This window comes from Calypte anna, chromosome 6 (genome assembly GCF_003957555.1).
Source record: "Calypte anna isolate BGI_N300 chromosome 6, bCalAnn1_v1.p, whole genome shotgun sequence".
Classification (NCBI taxonomy): domain Eukaryota; kingdom Metazoa; phylum Chordata; class Aves; order Apodiformes; family Trochilidae; genus Calypte; species Calypte anna.
Genome location: NC_044252.1, coordinates 22012 through 45022, shown reverse-complemented (window position 1 = coordinate 45022; position 23011 = coordinate 22012). Strand labels below are relative to the sequence as shown.

At 49.7% G+C, this 23011-nt stretch overlaps 1 protein-coding gene across 1 annotated transcript; it reads right to left on the bottom strand.

The window, feature by feature from the left end:
- Nucleotides 1-2660: 2660 nt before the first annotated feature.
- On the bottom strand, nt 2661-23011 carry SCD (stearoyl-CoA desaturase). The gene is made up of 6 exons (XM_008503972.2): nt 22704-23011; nt 18693-18978; nt 11855-11985; nt 8475-8680; nt 7437-7669; nt 2661-6429 (listed from the first exon to the last, which is right to left on the bottom strand). Exons 1-6 carry the CDS (start codon nt 22728-22730, stop codon nt 6230-6232), a joined length of 1083 nt encoding a protein of 360 aa, XP_008502194.1. The 5' UTR covers nt 22731-23011; the 3' UTR covers nt 2661-6229.

Here is a 23011-nt window from a genome sequence, read left to right as displayed (position 1 = left end):
TACTTATGCACTTCCCAATGGTCACGAAGGAACAATGTATCTAAGCATAGTTTAATCGGGATTCAAGGTCAGGGGGAATACATTTTAGGTGATAAAATGGCAGTTAAATTCATGGTATTTGGATCTATTTAATTAGTCAGCTCAGAAAGACAAGGAAGAAGTGCAGTATTATGACTGTGTAAGTCTCCTGTTTATGAATGCTAAAAATCACATGCCAGGTGTGACCAGAATTGGGTGATTACCTCAGAAACCATTAATTTTATGTACCTATGTCAGTCTGACAGAATGTAAAACCTCTCTGTAGATGGAGGAATGTCAAAATGACCATCTTGCTTACTCAGCTTATGATGTGGCTGAAGGAAATGGACAGGCATTTCTTCTCAGTGCTGAATATCAGTGTTTTGTAAAAAGCTATTTTAGGAGAACTGAAAAGCCCCCCACCCCCCCAAAAAAAAAAAAAAAAAACAAACAAAAAAACTAAAACAAGCAGATGTGTTTGGTAGAAAGCCAGGCTGGCATCGGATAGCTGTTGTCACTATGGTCTTCGTCATGAAATAGTAGCAAAGGGCTGTATCTTTCCATGCAGTTGAAGAAGAGATAAAACACGTTATTTACAGGCTGCTTTTTTAGTTGAGAATTCCAAGTAAGGAAGGACTTGATTGTTTCCATGTAATGCCAGGCTTCAGCATACGTTCAGAAACGGCTGTAACACTGCTAACGTGTATAGCTATGAAACCAGCATTATTTTTAAGCCTCTTTCCAAAACATAAACACCCTATTTTATGGCCGATACCTGTGACTGTGTCTATATATCCGAGTACGGGTTCGAGCGCAGAGGTTCGCGGCTCGACCCGGGCGTGGCGTCACGGACAGCCTGGCGTGACGTGGCGTGACGTGTGGTGTGGCGGCGGGATTGGCCCCGGCGGGGTCAGGAGCTGTGGGCGTTGCGCACACGCGGACCGGCGCCGCGGGGCGACCGTCAGTAACCCGCGGGGAAGCCCGGCCCACCGCGGGCGGGCTTGGGGTTTGGTTCCTTCCCCCTTTTGTGCTCTGTCAGCCGGCGGTGGCTCCGGGCTGGCCAGTGCCCGGGGGGCGGGGGCTGTGGCTTGGGGCCCGTCACAGCTCGCCACGGGCTGCCGTGTGTAAGCCCGCAGCACGGGAGGTGGGAGCTTAGGGGGGGTCCGGGCGTTCTCCCGAGGCTGTGCCGGTGCACAGTGCAGCCTGTGCGCACCCCGCTCTCTGGGGGTACACGCTGGCACCCAGTAGCCCCCCGGCGCTCCCTCTGAACAAGCGGGCACTTGTTTGCCTGTCCTCTCCTACCCAGCAGAGCTGGCTGGGGCTTTAACCCTTCCCTCCGCTGTCGGGTGGCAGAAGTAATGTCGGGGTGCGCTGGAATTGCAACCCCAAATTCATGGAATACATAAGAAATCGGGAATAATAATAATGTCTGTGAAACGCAGGAAACCAGCTCGAAGTGCTGAGCTGGCGCTGCTGAAGGGCTTGTTAGTTACAGGAAAACATATTTTGGGCAGGGGAGTTAATAACAGCCTTTAACAAGAAGGGAGAGGCTGAGATCTGAGTTCCACTCTCATGAAATCCAGACAAGAGGGATCATTAACTATATTTTTAGGTTTGTCTGAATAATCGGAAGGTTTGAAGATTTGCTTTCTCTGTTTTGCTTGTCTTAGGAGGGGCTATGCTGGCATAAAATGTGCACTGCATGATCAGAAGCAGCACCTCTCTGTCACTCCCAGGGACATGCTCCCGTGACCAGAGCGTACCCAGAGCTCAGGACAGCCACAGTGTCAGGGGGCCACGCACCTCCAGCCCAGAGAATGCTGCTAAGGAAGAGCCCAGGCCTTCCTCCCAAGCAACCTTCCTCTCCCTCCAGCAGGCACACGTTCTGGTTTGCAGTGCTCTGGCTCTGGCCTTCCCACCCAAAGGCCTTTCCAGCAGCAGAAGCTGCAGATGGAAACCGAAGTGTTGGCCAATTTTGCTGAGAAATCGAGCGCTCTGGCTGCAAGGTGCTGCCTGGGTGACCCCCGAGTGCCGCGGGTGGTGCCGTTGCTGCAGGCAAGGCCATCTCTGGAGGGAGCGAGTTGGTGCCATGCCCAGGTGGCCTTACTCGGTGCTAAGAGCAGATGTTTGAAAGGCTGTTGGGTGGGGAGCAGGCAAGCGCAGGGAGCTAGGATCAGTTGCTAGATGCGGTGCGGGGGATTCCCCCGTCTTTCACTTCCCTCCAGCTGTGGAAGGGGAGGGAGAGCCCGGGACTCTTGCAGGAGGAAAATTCTCGGTGAATGCACCCTCCTGAGGCGGTGGTGGCCACGGCTGTCCGGGGCGATGGAGTGCCGGGCTGCCAGTATTACGTGTTATGCTGCATGTCTATCCGCCAGCCCGAGGCTCTGGCAGCGGGCCGGCCGGGATTAACCTGTAGTAACCCCGCGGTGCAGGGGCAGCCTTGGCAGGGTGTGCAGGGCCGGGCTGTGCTGTGCCGGAGTATGAAAACCATTATAATCCGCTCATTCATGGCGCTTAAAGAGCCAGAGGTTTGTTTTTTTTTTTCCCCGTTCTCCTGGAACGGAGGAGGATTTGGGAATGGTCTGCAGCCCTGTGGGGCTTCACGTGCTTTACTGACCCGCCGTCTCACTGGTTCAACAAGATTTAAAGTAACATTTTTATTATGAACAAATAAAATTTCAGATCAGCACAACCAGATGTCTGTTTCCATATTAGTAGAAATTATTTCAAAAAGTTTTCTGTTTTTTTTTCTTTTCCAGTACACAAAACAGAGATACTACTATGCAGAAATCCCTAAGCTGTGAAAAATCGTATCCTACTCACATTTCAACAGTGACAGAGCTTAGACAATGTGCAGATTCAACTTTCCAATCCTTCCCCAAAAACCCAACACTTGGACATCTGCTCTTCACAATACCAGCGGGGCTGGGAACGGTTTTGGAAAAAAAACCAGTCCATGCTTCTGCCAGCAGCAGTGCGTGTGTGGTGAGTACACCTCCCTCCTCTGCGCTCGGTGGGTTGGCAGTGAGACTCAGCACACCCCTGGGAGGCAGGGCCTCGTCCCTGCAACAGGTAGGGAAACTGAGGCAGAGTGTTTTTTTTAGTGACTCCATCCCACATCACGCAGGGAGTGAGTAGGTAAGCCAGGAACAGGTCCCAGGAGAACAACTGCTCTAGCCACAAGGTCCCACCACTGCCTTCTCTGCTTCCACCTCTCACAGAATCGTTTAAGCTAAACATACAGACAACGCATCCAGGATACAAACATGCCACCAAAAATATATATATATATTTATAGGTGTATATATATATATCTCAAAGTTCTACTTAAAGTGTTGTATCTGTTTCATAATCTAACAAAAATTCTAACTCAAATACATTCAAAATCACCTGCACCCACAGTTTAATGTAGGCAATTAAATAATTAAGAAACCCCTCAAATGTTTGTAATTCAAAAAAAAAGAAAAAAAAAGAAAAAGAAAAAAAAAAAAAAAACCGGCAAATAGCTGTCAATACTCCTATGTATATTAAAGAAAGATTTAAGGCACCCAGAGATATTTGCCAATCTACCTTTAAAGTGACTGGGCAAACACCAGGACTGTTTGGTTACTGCTCCTCAGCTTCCACCCCAATTCCAGATTCTGGACCCGAATCAACACTTGAAATTTGAAAGGAACCCTTGCTGTCAAGCCCAGCGTCTTTGCTGAGAGGATGTATAATATTGCAGCATGTCACAGCATGCTTCCCTACCATAGGGTATGTCACACAACACCTTAAGGGCACCAGGAGCAAGAAAATCGTTCTCCTCACCTTCTCCCCTCCCTACAGCACTTTCAAATGACTGGCTGGAGCAAATCCATTCTCCCAGGAGACTTCTACGAGTTCAGAGGGGTTTAGACTAGAGCTAAGTCAACCTGCAATTACAAAGCTAACAGTGTTTATTTCTTTTTCCCTTTTTTTTTTCTTTGATGGCTTTTTCTGGTTTTTTAAATGGTAGGATACAATTCCAGCCACAAGCCCCTTAGCCCCAGGCAGCCATGGGCCCTCAAGCAGTAAGGATGCTGTCTCCTGACACTGGGAGTTGAAAAGCTCCCTGCTCCATATCTCCCAGTTATATATCTCAACTGGAGAACCACATTGCTCCTGATGGCTCAAAACCTTTAAGGGTCCTGTTGCTGAGCAATAACAAGGCTGTGGTGGTGGCAGGGAGGAGGACTTCTTTTCTGAGTAACAAGCACGCTCTTGTTAAGGAGAGCTATCCTTGCTCCTGGTGAGTTTCATAGCAGTAGGAGAAAGCAAAGCTGCAGAGACTCTCTCCTGTGAAGCTGCTTGGCAGAGCTGAGACGAGGAAGTTGGCATCTTCTCCATCTCTGCTCTCCCTGGCCTGCCTGGATCCAGGAAACACTGCAAACCCCACTCCAGCATCACCTTGTTCTGGCCACCTCTCATGCTTTCCTCCAGTTCCATTTGATGCATTTAAGCAACAAAAACAATACTATTGCTACAACGAATAATGATAATAAAAATTAATAATGATGGGGAGAGCCAAAGGGGAAAACAAAGCACGTTCAGCCCAGTGAGGGACCTGAGGCCATGATGCCCAGTACCTAACCCACCACCTGAACTCAAGCTGCGGTCTCTGCATCTTGCAGGTAACAACACCCACAAGGACCTTTTTCCCCAGCACACCCTCCAGCTGCATGCCCATATGTTCTCATGGTACAACTGACCTTTTCACGGGCTCAGCCACCCTCACTGCCTGCCTTGCCAGCAAAGGAGCAAGGTGGTGAGATGGCTCAGCAAGGGGGCTGGCAAACAAGGAGCTGCTTGTGCCTCCCCCAGAGGATCAGGGAAGGGCAAAGCACCCCAGTAGATCTGGGCAGAAAAGCTGGGAGGTAGCCCACAGCAGCAGCAGTGTCTCACCCCAGAAGACTCATCTCCTGTGAGCCCCCTGTGCCACTGGCTCTGCGTTGGTGTTTCTCAGGCACTTGTTAATCCACCCAGCAGAGCCCCTGAGGATGGGGAGACCTGCTCCCGAGGACACCCTCACCTCTCCCTACACCTGCAGGTGCTCCTCTGCCCCATCCCTGCGCTCAGTACAGGATGGGCATCTACATCCAGGCACAGACATCGGGACATCTGCCTGCCACCCAGTGAGTGGCATATTCCTCCAGCATATAGATCAGTTTAACTCAGCAGCAGAGCTTTGGTTTACATCCTTCTCCCCCTCTCCATTTTGGCAAAGTCCTATTTGCTGGCAAAAATCTCAGCAGTGGTGGTGAACAAAACCACCCCGGGCTGGTGCTGCCCCACAGCAACCAGTGGCACAGCCCTCCATCTGTCCCCCTCCCCACTGGCTCTCCAGAAGGGCTGTGGAGGACAAAACCAGGGTCTGCCTTCATTCCCTGGTGGCATGGGGCACAGCAGACTGCAGGGAGGGAGGCTGTGAAGCTGGACGAAGGAGGTTATAAGGCCACCAGTGCTCCCCCTCCAATGCCAACTGTGGCCACCAGATCCCTGCTCCAGCCCACTGGTGGACCTGGCTGGAGCTTTGAGAGAGTTTGAGGGCTCTCCTCTACCCAGCCAGAGAGGCTGTGCAGGGGGGAGGGGGGAGAGAACACTTCCCAAAAGACATCTTGGAAAGAGACAGCTCTCTATCCAATGGCAAGGGAAGGGGATGGGGCTGCTTTTCCCAAGGAGAGCAGTTTAGCTGTGCCATGTCTGTCAGCAGCCCTTGACAAAGGTGGAGGGACAGAGGAAGGGATTTTGAGGGGAAGGTGGTGGGGAGAGGGTCGCTGACTTTGGCTCAACTCCTCAGCTGGCTGCTACAGGCTTCCCTTAACTCCACAGTACTTAGCTGGCTGCAGTGGGCCCCCCCTGGGCTGCTGCCTACCAGCTCCTCTGCCAGGGAGAGACCGGGACGATGCGAAATGAGGCGGGGGAGAAAGGATGGGAAGGAAAAGGAGAGGAGGGAAAGGGATGGCCTTGCGTTATAAAGGCAGAGTCCTAGATCTTAAATACATCACGTAAAATACAGCATGGGAGGGGGAGTTAAAACTCATTGTGTTAAGCAAATTGGTAGCATTATTCAATAGTTAGTAAACAGAACATTAAACCTTTGTCCAGCGTGTTCAGAGGGGTCAGGAAGGGAGAAAGGGAGAAAAAAGGAAGAAGGAGAGGTGCGGATGTGTGCGTGAAGGGGAGCAGGAACTCAGCCACTCTTGTGACTCCCATCTCCAGTCCGCATTTTCCGAGCCAGGATGGCCTCCTTGGAGACCTTCTTGCGATCGCTGGCCAGTCCCAGGAGGCACATGAGGTCAATGAAGGCTGTGGTTAAGTTCAAGTGCCAGCCAAACTCACTGGTGGAGTAGTCGTAGGGGAAGGTGTGGTGGTAGTTGTGGAAGCCTTCTCCTGCAAAACACAGCCAGGGAGAGGATGTTGCAGAGTTCTAGGTGATGGCCCCTTAATCCTGGCCCAAAGCACCACATTCCTGAAACAGGCTCTGGATTGAGTCCAGGCACCTCTCTCCTCTCAGCCTAATTTCACCTCTCTACAGCCTACCCCTTCTCATTTGAGCATGCTCTAACATGCCTGGACTGGCCCATGCGAGACAATGACTGTCACAGAGGACCTTGGGTGCTTAAGAGGAAAACAAATGTGTAGTGAACAACTGAGAAAGGCCCTGGATGATGATACTCCTACAGCACTGGCAGTCCTAATACCAAATCCAAAAGGCATTTCCAGATGGGAGTAACACAGACAGGCCTGTACTAAGTGATCTACTCCAGTCAGTAGATCTGCTCTACTCTGAGCACTGTCAAACCTGCCTTCAGTTTTCACCTCTTCAATGACATCGCCTGGACTCTTGCTCCTACCCCTCCTGAGTCTCTGCAGATCAAACCCCTGCCTTCTAAAAATCCAGGTGCAGATCCGGGCAAATGTTGACTATGGGATGTACTTTCCTAGGTCCCAAAAATTTCAGGAAAATGCATGAGGTGATTGATGTGTCTCATCTCATCTTCAAGTACCATGCTTCCCTGAGAACATGTCCAAATGTGCATGTCCTGGTTTTCAAGCTGCAAACTAAGACAGATAGGCAGAGACTGCAGCACACCTTTTTCTGGCTAGTGAAAGGGGAAGAGACCTTTGAGCAGGGTAAATAAAATATTGCTCTTGAGATAAAGAGGTGCTAAGTGCAGCAGAGTTCTGTCCAGCCCGGAGAGGGGCTGGTGGGAGCTGATAACCCCACTGCCCTTACGTACTCACTGGCCACCCAGGGAAACACCTCCAGATGCAAAGGCTGGAGGGGAAGAGTTGCAGGGTGAAATGGGGACATCTGGATTCACAGAATTCCCTAGAACCAGCTGCAGCCCTATGGGGAGTCTATCTGCAACAAACGACATGGATGCTGAACATACCTATGGCCCCCAGGCTGACCAGGGGGTTCTCCCGTGGGTTGATGTTCTGGTCGTACGGCCGGTTGCCGTACATGTGGGCAGCACTGTTCACTAGCCAGGTGGCATTGAGCCCTATGGTGTAGCGCAGGATGGCTGGAATGAAGAAGCTGATGACGATGGATTCATCCCAGAAGTAACAGGGCACTACAGTGGGCAGCGTGAAGCACAGCAACACCACTGAAGCCTTATAGTATCTGGAAAGGAAGGGACCAGGAGGAAAGGGCTCAGTGGCAGAGGTAGGACAGGTTGGGCTGGTTCATTCCTCCCCTTTGGAGTATTCACATTCAGATATACAAGAAATATCAAGTGCAGAAACACCTCACTCCTGAGCCCTGCATCTTTTGTCCTAGATGTGCAGAGGCCATGCCTGGAGACCCCCAAGCCTTATCACCAGGAACAAGACTCAAAACTTAAGTCTCAGTCTCACACGTGCAGAAAGCAATGTCCCCATCATTTTGCATCCAGACACGAGCTGCTGCTTTTGGCCCCATCTGCCAGTGGATCAAGACTGTCCTCCCCTGTTACTTCCCCTCTGATGTCCCTGTTTTCCTCTTTCACCACACTTCTTCCAAGAGACAGTAGTCTCTTGTAGTAGAGGGGCTGCAGATTGGCCTGGAAGGTGTACCAGAGCACCTCTGAGGATGGCCCAGAGGCACCCATGGGCGAGCTCTCGGCCATCCAAAGCAGCAGTTTGTTGAGGGTAGGCAGGTGTGGAGGTGCTGTGCAGTTGGAAGCTCCGTCCACTGCTAGCCAGATGCTGCAGGGTAGGTGGGCAAGAAAGGGGTGTGGGAGGGCTGGAGGTTGCACTGGCTCCTGAATACTTCACAGCTCATTTCTCACAGTTCATCCCACAGCAAAGTTCATCCCACAGCACACTTCTCACATGGTGCTCTCAAATGCCCTCATGCTCTACCAAAGGTTCTTGGGGTGCCCAGCCCATTTGCAGGGTCCCTGCTCCGTCTCATGTGGGTCTGAGCCAGGGCTGACCCCACCACTCACCTCCGCTGGAACATCACCACTTTGTCAGCCTTCATGTCACTCAGGTCCAGCTTCTGACCCTTCTCTATGACGTCCGGGTGCTTGCGCACCAGCAGCCACCCAACGTGGGAGAAGAAGAATCCCCGCATGGCGTTGTGAGGATCTGCGTCTGTCTCGGAGAACTTGTGATGGACACGGTGGTCCCGAACCCACTCATAGATGTCATTCTGCAAAGCAACAGGAGTGGAGACATCTTCATTGCTCAACAACTCCAATTATCTTTTAAATCTGCTTCTTTGATGGTCTGCCTTTGTGTTGGTTTTTTTGGTTTTTTTAATCCTTTAAGTTTAGGGCTTGTCTCGCACATCCTCTACAGCATCACAGGCCCTGACTGGTCAGCCTGTCCCCCGATCCCTGCAACCCAATAGCCAGCCTTCATTAGCCAGTTGGTGCCTCCTACCTCACGCCCTCAGCTCTTGTTGATCACTTATCCCTACAGGGTGCCAGATAAGACTGATTAACCCACTCTTTCCCTCTGCACTGACATCTTCTATGGGTCAACCTGCCTTGCTTTTCCTGGGATTGCAAAATCAAGTCTGTTTAACTTGGGAGTGATTTTTTTACTTGGAAATCAAATTGTTTTAAAATGAAGGCCCCTCTTTAGAAATAAAACCACCATTTCAATGACAGCTATAAAAAACAACCCCTTTGGTTCCACAACCATTCTGCTTAAGCTGCAAAATCAGTACCGTTTGAAAAAGTGAAAAGCTTTCATTATTTGTATTAAGAAATTATTGTTTTGGCCACTTTTAAGAACAGATTTTAATAAGCCTGTACTTATTCGTTTACACCAAGATTTTGATTACACCATCCTAGAAAACTGAAGAGATCCAAGCACACCTCTATTACCTCTATTACAGAAGATGCTCCATAATCTTGTAAGTATATAGATCATTTCCTCAAACACTTTGAAGGTAGGGAAGTGGCATAATCATCCCTATTTCTTGCTTGGAAAGACCAAGTGCCTTATCCAAGAGCCTGTGGCAGCCACACAACTCATCAAGTCCCTCTCAAGCATGGCAACACGAGATAACATGATTTACCTGCAGGCCATGCAAACAGGAAACACTAGACTTGGCCCAGAATTCAACTTGCACTCGTTTCCAGATCCTGGGAACTTCTGCCTTCCTTCCAGCCAAATCCTAAGCACCTCCAAAGATCACCAGCCCGCACTGATGTTAGCTGGAGCTTGGTCACTCAGCATCCGCTCAGAAGAGGATGGTCCAGAAGCCTTCCCTCTCCATTAAGCAGAGAAGCACAGCCATTACCTGTGCTGGAAATGTTTCACCTGTGACCTCACCTCTCACATTCCAGGCCCTGCCCAGCATCACAGAATGTGAGAAATCCCAGACTGAAAGCTGACAGAGAGCTTAGGTTCACACATCTGGGGAGGCTTTCCCTGTTGCCTGGAAATCCTTCTGCTAGAGGTGGGAGGTACATGTTTGGAAACTCAGATGGAGCACCTCATCCACCACCCCCACTCTGTACAAACACAAATCAAGGGCCTCAAAGTTGAAGAGTAAGAATTTTGAGTGCAACTTTATCTTTTCTCTAGATATTATTTTGGGACCACTTCTAACCCTGTCTAAAAATCATGGCTTTCTGTGACCAGCAAGCAAAGCCCAGGAGAATGCCTTACAGCTACAGTCTGTAACCAGGAGAGTTTCTGTTGTGCTGCAGCTGCCTGGTCTTGCAGATGGCAGAGCCGACTAGGGGCAGAATTCCTGAATTCCCTGAAATCACTAGCCATAGGTCTCCAAACAGCCAACAGGCATTTTTTAGAGGATCTCAACTAAGATAATATATAGTCTCCTCTAGTCTTAAAAGTTACCAGTCTTGATCTTAAGAGCCACTGTCATTAACAAGAATGAGGGAAATTGAAAATAAACCTTCTCTTGATCCCACTGAAAGTAACTTAAAAAAAAAATCCATGAGGAATGGTATTGAATTTTCAGTAGAACTTTGGATTAGTTCCTACTGAAGTGGAAATATCTGTCTGTGTCATCTTTGTCTATTCCTATCCCCTACAGCAACAGCTCAGCAAATTCTTCACCCTGTGCCCTATAACCCTGTGAAAGATGGTCTTTGTGTGAGACTAGCCAGTACACAGCAGCCTATCCCGTTTCCTTGCTGAGTGCTGGACCAGCAGCTGGAATTAGGAGCTTGGTCCTTCCTCATCCTGATGAGACACTCTGGTTTGTTGCTCACAAAGAATAGGAAAGTGAACCCTGTTTTAGAAAGGCTGAAAAAACCCCATCCCCACTCTGTTCTGATTACAGGCCAATGAAGTGTCTATGTCCTCTATGGCTACACAGGGGGGGAAAGGGACATAAAATCCTTGGTCCACCTGGGCTTTACCTGCCACCCAGTACCAAATTACTTAGGGGCAAAGCAGCTGTAATATTCTCTTCCCTTCTAGTGGAAAAGGTTGCACCCAGCCACCCTCCTGAGTACTTCCTATGAGCAAGCCTGCATGAAGTCCCTTGAATTGAAGCTGGAGAACAGAGCACTGTCAGAGCTGCCTCACAGCAGCAAACCCATGAGACCACTAGGATTTTTCTGTGCCCTGCCAGTCTGGGTTTTCACTGTAACTTCTGAAGGGCCATCCCTGCTACTTTTTACAGTCCCTGAGGACTCCCTGGTTTGTTTGCTTTGTGGATTGTTAAGAGCTTCACTTAGTGGTTGGGTAATGCCTTGAGGTGCTTATCAGCTGCCTGAAGTCACTTGTGCCACTCTGAATGGGCCCATCCCTTTTCTCCTAGGAACATCACTGACCTGTGATGACTCTTTAGGAGTCAGTGATATGACTTAAAACAGCATTATTCCTAATATCATGCTCCTGAACCAAAGAAGCATCTCTCTTAACTGCATCATTTTAACAAGTTCTTGGTCTTTCTGCAGCAGCAGATTCCACAGCCTGGCTCTCTGGGCTGCGCAGATGTTTCCTCCTTATCAGCTATGCAGCAAGAGCAGGGTGAGGCAACCTCACCCAGGAGAGCACTTAGCGCTTCCACACCTCTTTCACAGGACCTGGAGCAAGCACAGAGAGAGCACACCTCGTGGGAAGGGTACACTCCTGCTTTGGAGAGCTTTCCTACCCATGGTCTTGGCCAACAGTCCTCTCCCCACTCAGTTTGTCTCAGTCACCCTCTGATGAGACAAGGTGAAGACAATGAGATGGACTTTGGCACTGCAGTGCTGGATGGAAAGGGCGGGTTGCTTCCTAACAAGATGTAGAACCTCTCCATCAGCTTGTGCCATGTATCTGAGGCCTGGATCCAGGCCTTCCTACAGGAGCACTTCCTTCTGAGGACCAGAGATACATTTGAGGAGGTGCTTACTTGGAAGGCCATGGAGTTTGCAATAGTCAGGAAGATCCTCAGGGGCAGCGTGGCTTTGTAGGACCGATGGCTCCAGAGGCGGTGAGATCCAGCTGTTATTCCCAGAGCACTCACCAGGAAACACACAACAGCTGGAGAGGAAAAGAAAGTGTTGGACCAGTTAGAGCAAGTCAGCTTGCAGCTGAGTTTCAGGCAGAGCAACACAGAGGCAGGTCTTCCCCCAAAGCTGTATACGCAAGAGAGGAACCCATGGCAAGCACAGACTGGGGCAATAAAAATCAGTGTGAGAGTGCCCAAGCTACCAAAGGCTTCCAAAGACACATGGGGCAAATCACTTCAGCTTTTCAACTCTGACAAGGGAAAAGGCTGCTTCTTACAGGCACAGTCACAAGATAATTGGTTCCTTGTCCTAGTGCCTGTCTGTCATGGTGCAGGATTCTCAAAACTGCATAAAGCGATTGCTTCCATAGAGTCCTCTGGTAACAGCTCTGCAGTCCCCCAGAGAGTAGCTTCCCTCTTTCACCCACCTCAAATAATCAAGGGACTTGCTTTCCTATCTCTTGCACTTTTGTCACCTAGAGGTGGTAAATGATCATACAGTTCTTCAGGGGTACATGTCAAGCCCAGGGTTTGGCTTCTCCCTTTTCTGAGCAGAGGCTGGCTAGAAAAAGATCTAACCTACCATCCCACTGAAACCTGGGCTTCACTTTCAGCTGACTGAAGTTGGGCAGAAAGTTGGAGTGCATTCAATGGTTTGCCCTGCAAGCCCAGACACGGATAGGGAAGGGTGAACATCTGTGCACAGGTCAGCTGATCCACCTTCAGTCCCCTGGGGGAAGAGATACCCTTTTCCCAGCTCCCCGAGGGAAACTGGTATAAATTTGCAGATTTCAGACAATTGGATCAATCATTACAACATCTCCTTACTTTTACATGTAAGCCCATGGATAAGAACAACTGGTATGTTTGACAGTACCATTCACTCCAGCCAAATGGCTCTAGTACAGCTTATCTCAGACCTAGAAAACAGATACTCTGCTAGAAATGTGTCTGAAGTCAGAGATCTGAGACATGTTCAAGTCCCTGTTCTTTCATTCAAAATAATCGAGGTTTTATTTCCTATAATCTTCTGCTCTCTCTTCCCTCTGTCACCTTTTTGTTTTTCTACATTCCAAACCTAATCCTCTATCTGCTGATGGCTGATTTTAACACCCTTTTCTGGCCCCTTCAGCTTGCATGAATCCTCCTCATTCTCATCCCACTGTATAAAAGTGAACTTCCCTGTCTGATGATCTGACCCTGAGTTCCCATCTTCATCCTCTCCCTTGGCTTCTGCCAAGTGCAGAGCAAGCCTTGTACTAGCACACCTCTCCCTCATGCCTCACAACACCTCAGTGGTCTCTCAGAGTACCCAAGCAGTCACTGGTCATAGTGATTTACAGGGCATGAAGAGGGATGAAGATGCATGCAAATGCAGCAGATCCAGCAAGATCCAGCCTTTCCATGAGACAAAGCTCACAAAGCTGGACAAGGGGACAAGGGATGCTGGAGCGGGACATTTGGTTCAGGTCTTCCTTTGGCCTTACTGGACAGGAAAGTACTTATGCTGGACACCTGGAAGGTCTCAGTCAGCTCCATGATGATGAATTAAAAGTTATGAACTAGGTCATGACCTGTTCCCCATTGATTTTAGATCTGAAGACTCAAATCAGTCACTATCCCCACAGATTCATACAGAAGAGCAAACCTTGAAACATATGGCTCTGATATGGAGAACATCTCTGGCCTCAGACACTGCATTAGCCACAAAACTTGCTCTTGGATGCTGTATATACTTTGTGCTAGAGGCAGAAGTGTGACTCACCACCATCCTCCCTCGAACACAAGCTGCTGTACCCTGCAAACCACATTCCACAGAACCTCTAGGCAACTTTATACCTATGGTGCACACCTCAGTAGCTGAGGTAGGTTTGAAGGGTGACAAGCAAGTTTATGTCAGAGCTGAGAGCAGCACCCAGGAGTCTGGATTCATCCTCCAGCCTACACAGTCTTTATGAAAAACAGCAGACAGGGAGTGTGTGGAAAGTGGATGTAGGGGCTTGCAGAGGATGTAGGGGGCAAATTGCAGGGGAAAGAGTCCAGCTCTCCACTGTGGGGCAGGTAGGCATGAGTTAATAGTGCACTGGGGACAGAAATGAACATTGCAGTCTTTCAGGATCTTCAATGGTACTAAGAAGTTAATGCCAGGTTAGGTGAATACAGGCCCTATTCACAGCCCTGAGTTCAGGCTTCTCTCTCTAATGAATTCTCACATGCTGACTGGGAATTTTTTGGTATAAGAGGCCCCCAGGAAAATGACTAGCTAAGAACTATGGTATTTAAGCTTTGCAATAAGGAAGCTCATCTGTATGTCTTCTATACAGGCAATTCTTAGAATTTGGCTGTGGATATCCCCCTTAGGAAAAGATGACATCAGCAATAAGGACATATCAGCAAGCAGAAGGAATCAAAAAAAAAGAGATGCGGTGAAGGTACCAACAGAGCCAGAAAGCAGACAACCCAGTGCTTGCTCCTGGGTAGCCCTGACTGAAAGCTTTTGTTAAAAATTTGGAAGAGTACCCACTGCTTTCAGGTGGGCTATAGAACAGTCACATCCTTAATCCAAATCCAAAGCCCATGAACCTCAACAGCTTGTGTTGACTTCTCTTGGAGCTGTGTCCCAGGTCACTACAATGGACACAATTCCAATTACAGTCCTGTGCTGCCTCACCTCTTGCCCATAGACAGCAGGTGTAAGGAGCAGACACTTTCTGTGGGAAAGCACACGACACCCAGCCCCACAGAAACACAATGGCACTATTAGTTCCATCAGCCTTACCTGCAAGTTGTTGTGACAGTGACAGAATATGGACAATAAGATTGAAAAGCCTGATAGAAAACAGAAGAATCCAGCACCCTAATGATTTAGAGGGCTCATCTCCACAAACAGGTATAATGATGATCATTGCAACCCTGGGAATAAGCAACTCATATGGAAGGAAGAAGAAAATCTCCTCCAAGATCATTCACTAAGAGTGAAACCGGAAAGAGAATAGAGAAGATGAAATAAAGTAGTACAGAATTTCACAGATACCTTTTGAATCCGGACCAGACCGAATGACTTAGGGACTCTACTAGCTGAGGTTTCAAAGTCATCTCTACACCATGCTTTGAAGTGTCAAAGATCCAAAAGACTGTCAACTCACAGGTGATGTTTCCAATTACCCATTCCATTGGAACACAAAGAATGATGGCAACCAGCAGTAACACACACTCATTGCCCCCAAAATTAAACCCTAAACATTCCATATTCAGACATACCCATGTGACTCACCCGCTCTTTGGAACCCAGATTCAGACCTCAAGTTATGATGGCAAGCCAAGAGTGTGCTGACTGCAACAGGAATGTGTCATCTGCAATCAGCACCACAGATGTTTACATGAAGAAGTGTCCCTGATCCAGCAGCTGTCCTTTGAGCTTCTGCTCAGTGCAAGGAAAACCTACAGGCTGTCAAGAGTTGCCTAATTATTCAGCGAGATTCTCCTTGGTCCAAAGTAGCAGCATCAAAAAAGGGTATCAGCTCATGTTGCTGGCACACCAGGGAGCTGGGTTATTGTCCAAAGCAGCACATCAAGAGGAACCATCACTGTTTTATAGCAGTGTTGGCCAGGCCAACAGGGGCTAACACAAATATTGTCAGTCTGTTGCAGCAGGGGGCCAGAAACAAAACCTGCAAATCATGTTTCCAGGGAGGTTCGGAGCAGCTAGAGAAGAAACTGTCAGTCATCCCCTTTGTGCCCATGATCCCCAAGAAGACTGGCCACTGTCAAGTGCAAATACAAGGGGAGCTGGCTAGAAAGCCATAGTGCTGGAAGGGCTTGGAGAGCTCTTGTTATGGAAGCTCTCACCTGATCAACAACCCCAGCTGGTTCTGGGAAGCTCTGTACCAGAAACAGATCAGGGGATACAATGCACACAGAAACACAGAACAGCAAACAATGATGAAGGCAGGGCCGGAGAGCTTGAGAGACAAAGAGGAATTAGCACACAGAGAAATGAAAACAGAAGAGAATACAGTCACCAATATAACTGGTTTCAGAGGGAAAGGAACATCAAAGAGACAGTGGCCTGGATGAAGAAGGTATAAGCAGGGAATTGCTCCTTATAATAAAATATAGAAGGTAGACTGGCTGCCAGGCATCACAGCTGCCTGTAGCATAACAGCAAAGAACATCTGGGGCCACATTAATTTCATATTATATGTGAACAGCCTGAGGAAGGAATGATCTGAGAAACAAACAAAGAAACAAACAAAAACCTCAGCAGCTCCAGAACTACCACTGAGAGAGCTGATCTGCCATGAGCCCATGGAGCAACCTAAGTCTCTGCTGCTCTATCGTTGTGTGTAAAATGGGAACCATAGCCCTCTCCTTCCTGCCAGACAGTTCTGGGGAAAAACAGGAAGATAATAGTTAACAGCCACAGATGCCTTGTATGTGCTGAAGAAAGGTATGAACTCAGAAAAGGGCAATGCAAGAAGGACCAAGGAGACTTGCTGAGAAGCAAGACCTGTGGAGGATCAGAGTATCCCACCTCTGATCAGCACTGGAGGACAACAGAATATAGGGAAAAGCTCTGATTTACCCACAGGATGCAGGGAAGGGTAGTCCCTTCCCAGAACAAGTGCCTGGGATGCCGGACAGGAAGCTGTGTGGAACTGCTCCAGCTTTGGTAAGACAGGACAGATCTTCAGCCAGTTCAAAATAGTGCAGGTTTCCCAAACTCAGTGTCCTTCTCTGATTCCTAGGGGACCTGTAATGCCAGAAGCTACCAAGGAATCTCACAGTGCCTGACAGCAGCAGGAGAGCAGGAGAGCCGGAGAGCAGCTGGCCCTTCACATCAGAGCTGACTGGAGGGGAGGGATGGGAGCAGGAAGGACTGGCAGCAGGTAAAAAGCAACTCAGATTTGCACAAAATGCCAGGGGAAGCCATATGGACATCCTAAACAGGAGAGTGGTTGCACAGACACTACCTCAGAGACCATTTTGGGGTAAGGTGGGCTTAGCAGACTGCAAAGCAGGATTAACCTTCTGGATCAAGATGCTCAAACCCACTTAAGTATCTCAGGGAGGCTCAAGGGAGAAGAGTTGAATGGATTTACAAATCACAGTGCATCGCAGCACCCTGAAATGGAATGACTAAACTGCTGGACCCACCTCCTCCCTCCTCTTGCTCCATGGCCCTGAGGATGTCTGGGTGGGGTTGGAGGACCCAGGCTGTCAGCTCAGTGAGAGAGAGAAGCCAACAGCCCCCACCAAGCCTCCAGCTGAGAGCTCGGGGAAGGGACATACAGTAGGACTGAGAGCACTGAAACTCTCCTCCGAGGTCGTGCTGAGGCTGCATGTTCTACCTGGCCCTGTCACCCCTGGGAAAACTGCAGCCTGTCAGGTTTTCACAAGGGAAAGGCCCAGCAAAGCCTTTTATAACAACCCCTCAAAAGGCCACACCGGCTGCACATGGAACGCATCAGTGCAAAAGCTACAGATTCTGTAGATGCTGTAGCCAGCCTCTGACCAGGTCCTGTGGCCTCCAGTAACGCTCACCTCCCACACCTCAGACTGGGAGAAGCTAAGGTGGTGGTCCAAGAGGGAAAGAGTCAGCCTGGCTGTCCAGGAAGACATCTCTCCCCAGACCAGATGTGACACTCATTTCTCACAGCCACTGGGAGGACAGACTTAAAGAGTGTGACAGACTATGTGGATCACTCCAAGGCCAGGCTGGCCAGGACCCTGCTCCTGGATGAACACTTTACAGGAGCACCGTTGAAACCAAAAGCCATGCCAGCAGGTCTCAGATTAGACTCTCAATTTGTGTTTCAGTATGCTCTGTTTAACAGGAAGGCAGGGGTTGGATGCAATTTCTTGCCCTCCCTGCTGGGAACCATTTGGTTTCTTGATTGCTCCAGAGGTCCACACAAAGACATGTGGAGAGCCAGGCTCCCCTGCAGCTTGGGCCCTAGGCCCAGCTGCCTTTCAAGTAGTCAAAGGATAAGTTTTCTTCCTACCCAAAGCAAGGTCTCCAAGAAAGGGGATCTTTGCCTAGCTACCTTCTGCTGGGTTGTGCTTTCCATTGGAATTTGCTGCCTGGAGAGATGCTTATTTATTTTCTGAAAGCTGTCAGGCTCAGTTCCGGGATGATGGGGGCTAATCTGTGCTTTTGTAAGAATGATAAAAAGACCTGAGCTTCAGACTTAACTCTTGACTTTTACCTGCAACACAACTGCATTTTGTCACTTTCCCCTCACACACACATCCAGGCTCTGCAGGATTTATCCTCCCTTAGTAAAGATAGGTTCTTCTCTCTGGGCAGCAGCCTTGTGCCAGATAGCCCTGTACCTTGCCTCCCCAGCTACACCTTCAAGTGCTCTTGATAGCACCTTTCTTCCTAACTTTCTGGAACTGTCACACTGCTCCATTAGATATTTTCTGTGCTTCACAGCAGCAGTGGCTGCATATCCAGGTGTGGGCTACTTACAATCCTAATGCTTATGAACCAAGTTTGCTCTTTAAGCAGTCAAGCAATGCTCTGCCAAATCCTTCCCTCTCATGCATGACCTTACAAGAGACACTAGCAAGCCTTCCCACAGCTTGTTATGGAGCTGACTGAGTAGCTGCTTCTACCAGCAGACCTTCACCTTCCTTATTTCTCCTCCCCAGGTATATGGGCCTGGAGAAAAAGAAACACCACCCAACAAATGGTTTTGCAGATGCCAAGGAACAAGTGGAGTTAGGTGCTTACCCCATGCCAGTGTCTGGATCTTTGCAGACGGTATCAGCGTCAACCCAAATATGGCCCCTAGGTGCAGCAGGCTCATGAGGATGATATTCCTCCAGACATATCGTATGGGGGGCTTGGGGCCCTCCTTCTCCCTGTAGGTCTCATCAAAGATATCATCCATCATGCCCCGGTCTCCTGCCAATTCCTCATGATTGAATGAGTCCTTTGCCATGACAGCATCCCCATTCCTGGTCGCCCGGGAGGTGACAGTGCCAACAGTGCTGGTGCTGGAAGCGGAGGAGAACTCCTTGGAGAGGCAGCAGTGGACATTTTCAAGAAAGGAAAAAGAGAAAACAAAACAAGAAGTTAGTGGTTACCGGTGCAGGGAACTGAAAGACAAAAAGCTGGGTTGGCAGTACCAAAACTGCAGCCTGCAGTTTTCTTGGCAGGCTCCATTCTTTCAGCTGAGCCCTTGGCACCGAGAAGAGCCTGTTCTAGCCCCATCAAGTCATGGCCTGAGAGGGAGAAGGTCTGATCTTTCTGGGAAGAGAAGGTGAATGGTGGACAGGATGCAGAAAGTAGAAAACTTGAAAGTCAGTCTTTTTTCTACCAGTGGCTTTGATCATTTGCAGGCTACAAAGATTTTCACTTGCCTTTAGTTCTATTAGTAAGCAGTTTTAGGTGGGTTAGTCCATAAGCAGAGAACAATAAAGAAATCTTGTTAATGGACAAAGAGGTGGGAGAGAAATATGAATTGAAACAGTTTTACTGTAAATCACTGGGCTGTTCCTGGTATCCTGCCTCTTTGGTGTCACTCCACACAGGATCACTGAAGGAATATCAGGAAGATCTACAGGGGGATTCCTTTGGGGTGCCTCCTTATCACGCCCTGTGTCATCTTCCAGGCTGGGATGTGGCAAAGCCAACAAGCTTGGAGATCAGCAGATGGAAGCAGTGAAGTGAGATGCTTCCAGTCAGATATCCTATCCCATGGCTGTTGCTAAGCCTGATATCCCTCTCCTGCTTTCCAGCCACGGGCAAACTGAGGCACAGGAAGACAATCCTCCGAGCCAAGGCCACCAGCATGCAGAGAGGAAGTTTAAAACAGCAAGTTGGCTCAGCCTGGCTCCCGGCTCCCTCCTGTAAGTGTGACACAACATTCCCCCTGCACACGCTTGTTTGCCCTGGCAGAGTGACAGCCTGCCTGATCAGGCATGCCTGACCCTAATGAGACAGGTCACTGAACCCTGAATCACCCATTTCCATCATGACAGCCGCGTGCTCGCTGGTGTGCACAGCCCCTTGTCAGGCTGAAGCCCACGTGCCCAGCTGGGCTCGACCCTGAGGTGTCAAGCACCTGGGGTACGAGAGGTGGGAGGATATGCCATCCCCATCACCTTGACCACCAGAAACCTGCCTGAAGGACAGGGCAGGTCCATCCACTGCCCATACTGATGCCTCCAGGCACAAAGGCACTAAAGGCTGGGCGGCAGGGACAGGAGAGTCAGAACCACGGGAGGGAGCATCGCCAAGCTGAGAAAGCTCTTCTCCCAATAGAAATCAATCCCAAATTAACAGCAGATTGTCACCCAGACACTGAGAAGTCATAAAGACCACCGTCCTGCCATGGCCCAGTTTCCAGAGGGAGGCATTAAAATCAGGCCAGAAAGCTTACGTGGCCACACCAACTCCTCCCCTCTCCCAGGGGTAGAAGCTAGAGGGTTACACACATACCTTCCTACAGGGAGGAGCTGGCAAAGCTGACAGATTCCCCCACATTTGGGAAGTAAAATCATCTCTACATCTACCTCTTATGTTTTTCTTTCTGGAATCAGAGGTTAGAAAGGAAAAAAACCTGGACATGAAGTATCCTGTTGCTTTCACTGAACCCAGGCAGCTGCTGAGCTTAGGATCAGCTCCTCTGCATCCCGGCTATAGGCTCCCTATGCCTGCTTTCCTAATTTATGTATTGAGGGTATGATAAACTGAGACGCTGGAGAATTTTGAGGCAATCCCCCCACCAAAAAGCTGTGAGAAATGGCTTCTAATCCAGAGATTAGGCAAGGAAAGTCCTGCCCATTCCAAAGTGTCAGATATTCTCATCTGGCATTCTGGCAGGAAGGCACAATTTTCTTTCTTGGCGGGATGACAATCTACCAAAAAGACCTAAGACTTGTCTATGCAGGAAAAATTCCCAACAGAGATCTGGTGGTATAATTAGACGGGCAACGCTCCCCATATGGACATGCTGCTTCCAGAGTAAGAATGCGGGGTTGGAGTTGCATTTTTCTCCCCCTTGACAGCTTATGTCACTGTCAAATTTGCACTGGGGCAGAGGAGGAGGAGAGCACAAAGGAAGCAGCAGAGAGGAAAAAAAAACCCTCTTCCTCCAGAGTCATAGTAGCAACATGAGGAATTTTTCCAGCATACCTATAAGATATAATCAAACTGGTCATTTCTCACATGTAAACTGGCCTTATATTAAGAGGGCTATAAAGCAGCTGTGAAACACAGCTAGGAGGAGGGAGAATAGGCAGCTATTTAGCTGGAGACAGGGGAAATGAGGAGGAAAAAAAGGATTTTTACCCCCTTATGGCTCAAGTGGCTCCTGGAGCTCCCACTCAGGAAAATGAGATGGAGATTGATCTTGGGGATTGGTCTCTGGTCTAGAGCAGAGCAGGGGAGGAAGCCAACTAAATAATTTTCATGAGCTCTCCCTCATTTCTGAATGACTTTGCAGCTCTCATCTGCAGAACAGATGTGTTCCCCCATCTCCAACACCTCCCCCCACCCTATGAGTCCTGAACACGCCATAGGTGATCCTGGCAGCCAGCCAGCTTATACAACCAGCTGCAGCTCAAAGGCTCCTGCGCTGGGTTCAGCCCAGGGGCCCCAGGGCACTCGGCCTCGGGTCCACTATATAATTGAATACGCCCAACGTGACCAAGGGGACAGGATTCTTTCGAGTCTTCAGGATATGTGGCAAAAGACATGCCAAAACCAGGAGATGTGGTCTGAGCACACTGCTCTTGGCATCCGTTTCGGGTGAGAAGAGGAACAAAGTTATTTACATCATCACGGCATCCCTGGAAGGTCATGGCACCTGCACAAAAGGACCGAGGGAGACCCCTGCACGCTGGCAACAAGCAACAGAGCAGAGCTGGGGGAGCAAGGAGCTCCTCGGCATCGGCAGAAAGGGGAAGGATGAGAAGCTCAGAGCAGGCATATTGGAATCAAACATCCTGCCTCTCCTTGGGCAAAGAGGTGGCTGCCAGAAGGGGCAAAAATAAAACCTAAAATCTCTAAAGATCCAACAACTCTCCGCATCTTCCTGGTGCTGGGCTGTCAATCCGAGTATGTTTTGTGCCAAAAATGGGCAGTCTCCCCATTTTATGTTTGCTTGGCTCAATCAATGCAGATAGTCATTCATTTCATCTGGGCAGCTGGCTGCTTTCACCTTGCGCCTGTCCTAGAGACGCTCCCTGCTGCAATATTTGCTTTAAAAACGCTGCAAGTGAAAGCCTGTTCCTGTTAAAAACAAAAACCGACAACCGACAATCCCCCCCCTCCTCAAAAAAAACCCAAACAGAAACCCAAGCGAATGAGAAAATCCGCACAAAATCAGAGATTGAGTGCTGCCAAAAACCCCATCGACCTTTTGGCACAAAAACCCTTCCTGAACAGCCCTCACTAGCAGGCTTGGATGGACGTTTTTAAGATAAAAGCGGTATTTTGTGCTCGGACCATCCGGGGGCACGGACTCGGGGGAGATCACCCCCGCAGCGGACACCCCCGCTCCATTCACCGTCTCACCGTGAGGCTTGAATCGTGTCCTAAACGAGGCGGCACAGGAGAGGACACAGGCACACAAACACAGTGCCTGCATCCGTGTGCGTGTGCCTGCGCGGACACGCGTGGGTTCCCGCAGCTTTCTCCTCAAGACAGCAGCAGCGCAGAGAGGAATAAAGGAGGAAGGGGCGAGGGGAAGACAAAGCACCCGACCCCCGGGCCGGCTGGCAGCCCCCTACTCACCTCCTCCTGCAGCAAGTGCGCAGGCATGGGGCAGCGCGGTCTCTGCTCCTTGGCGGCTGAAGGCGGGCGCGCCGGTCCCGGCGGTGTCTGCGGGAGGAAGCTGTCTGCTGCCGGCCACTCTCCCGGAGAGCTATGCAGCCCGGGGAGGCGGGCGCGGAGGTATTTAAGCGGGGCTGCTGGCCTGGCGGCTAGTGGGGCCGGGCTCTCCGCGCCCCGTCCTCCCGGTGACCCCCCGCCCGCGGTCAGGATGCGCGGGGTCAGCGCGGCGGGCGGCGAATCGCGGCGGGGGCTCGGCTCTCGGCTGGCCG

Bases quoted from the DNA above. Each gene is read 5' to 3' on its own strand.
- SCD (XM_008503972.2), bottom strand. From the start codon at position 22,730: ATGCCTGCGCACTTGCTGCAGGAGGAG. The intron at 18,979-22,703 runs GTGAGTAGGGGG...TGCCTCTCCAAG, and splicing joins CGCACTTGCTGCAGGAGGAG to GAGTTCTCCTCCGCTTCCAG. The intron at 11,986-18,692 runs GTAAGCACCTAA...TTTCCTCTCCAG, and splicing joins GATCCAGACACTGGCATGGG to CTGTTGTGTGTTTCCTGGTG.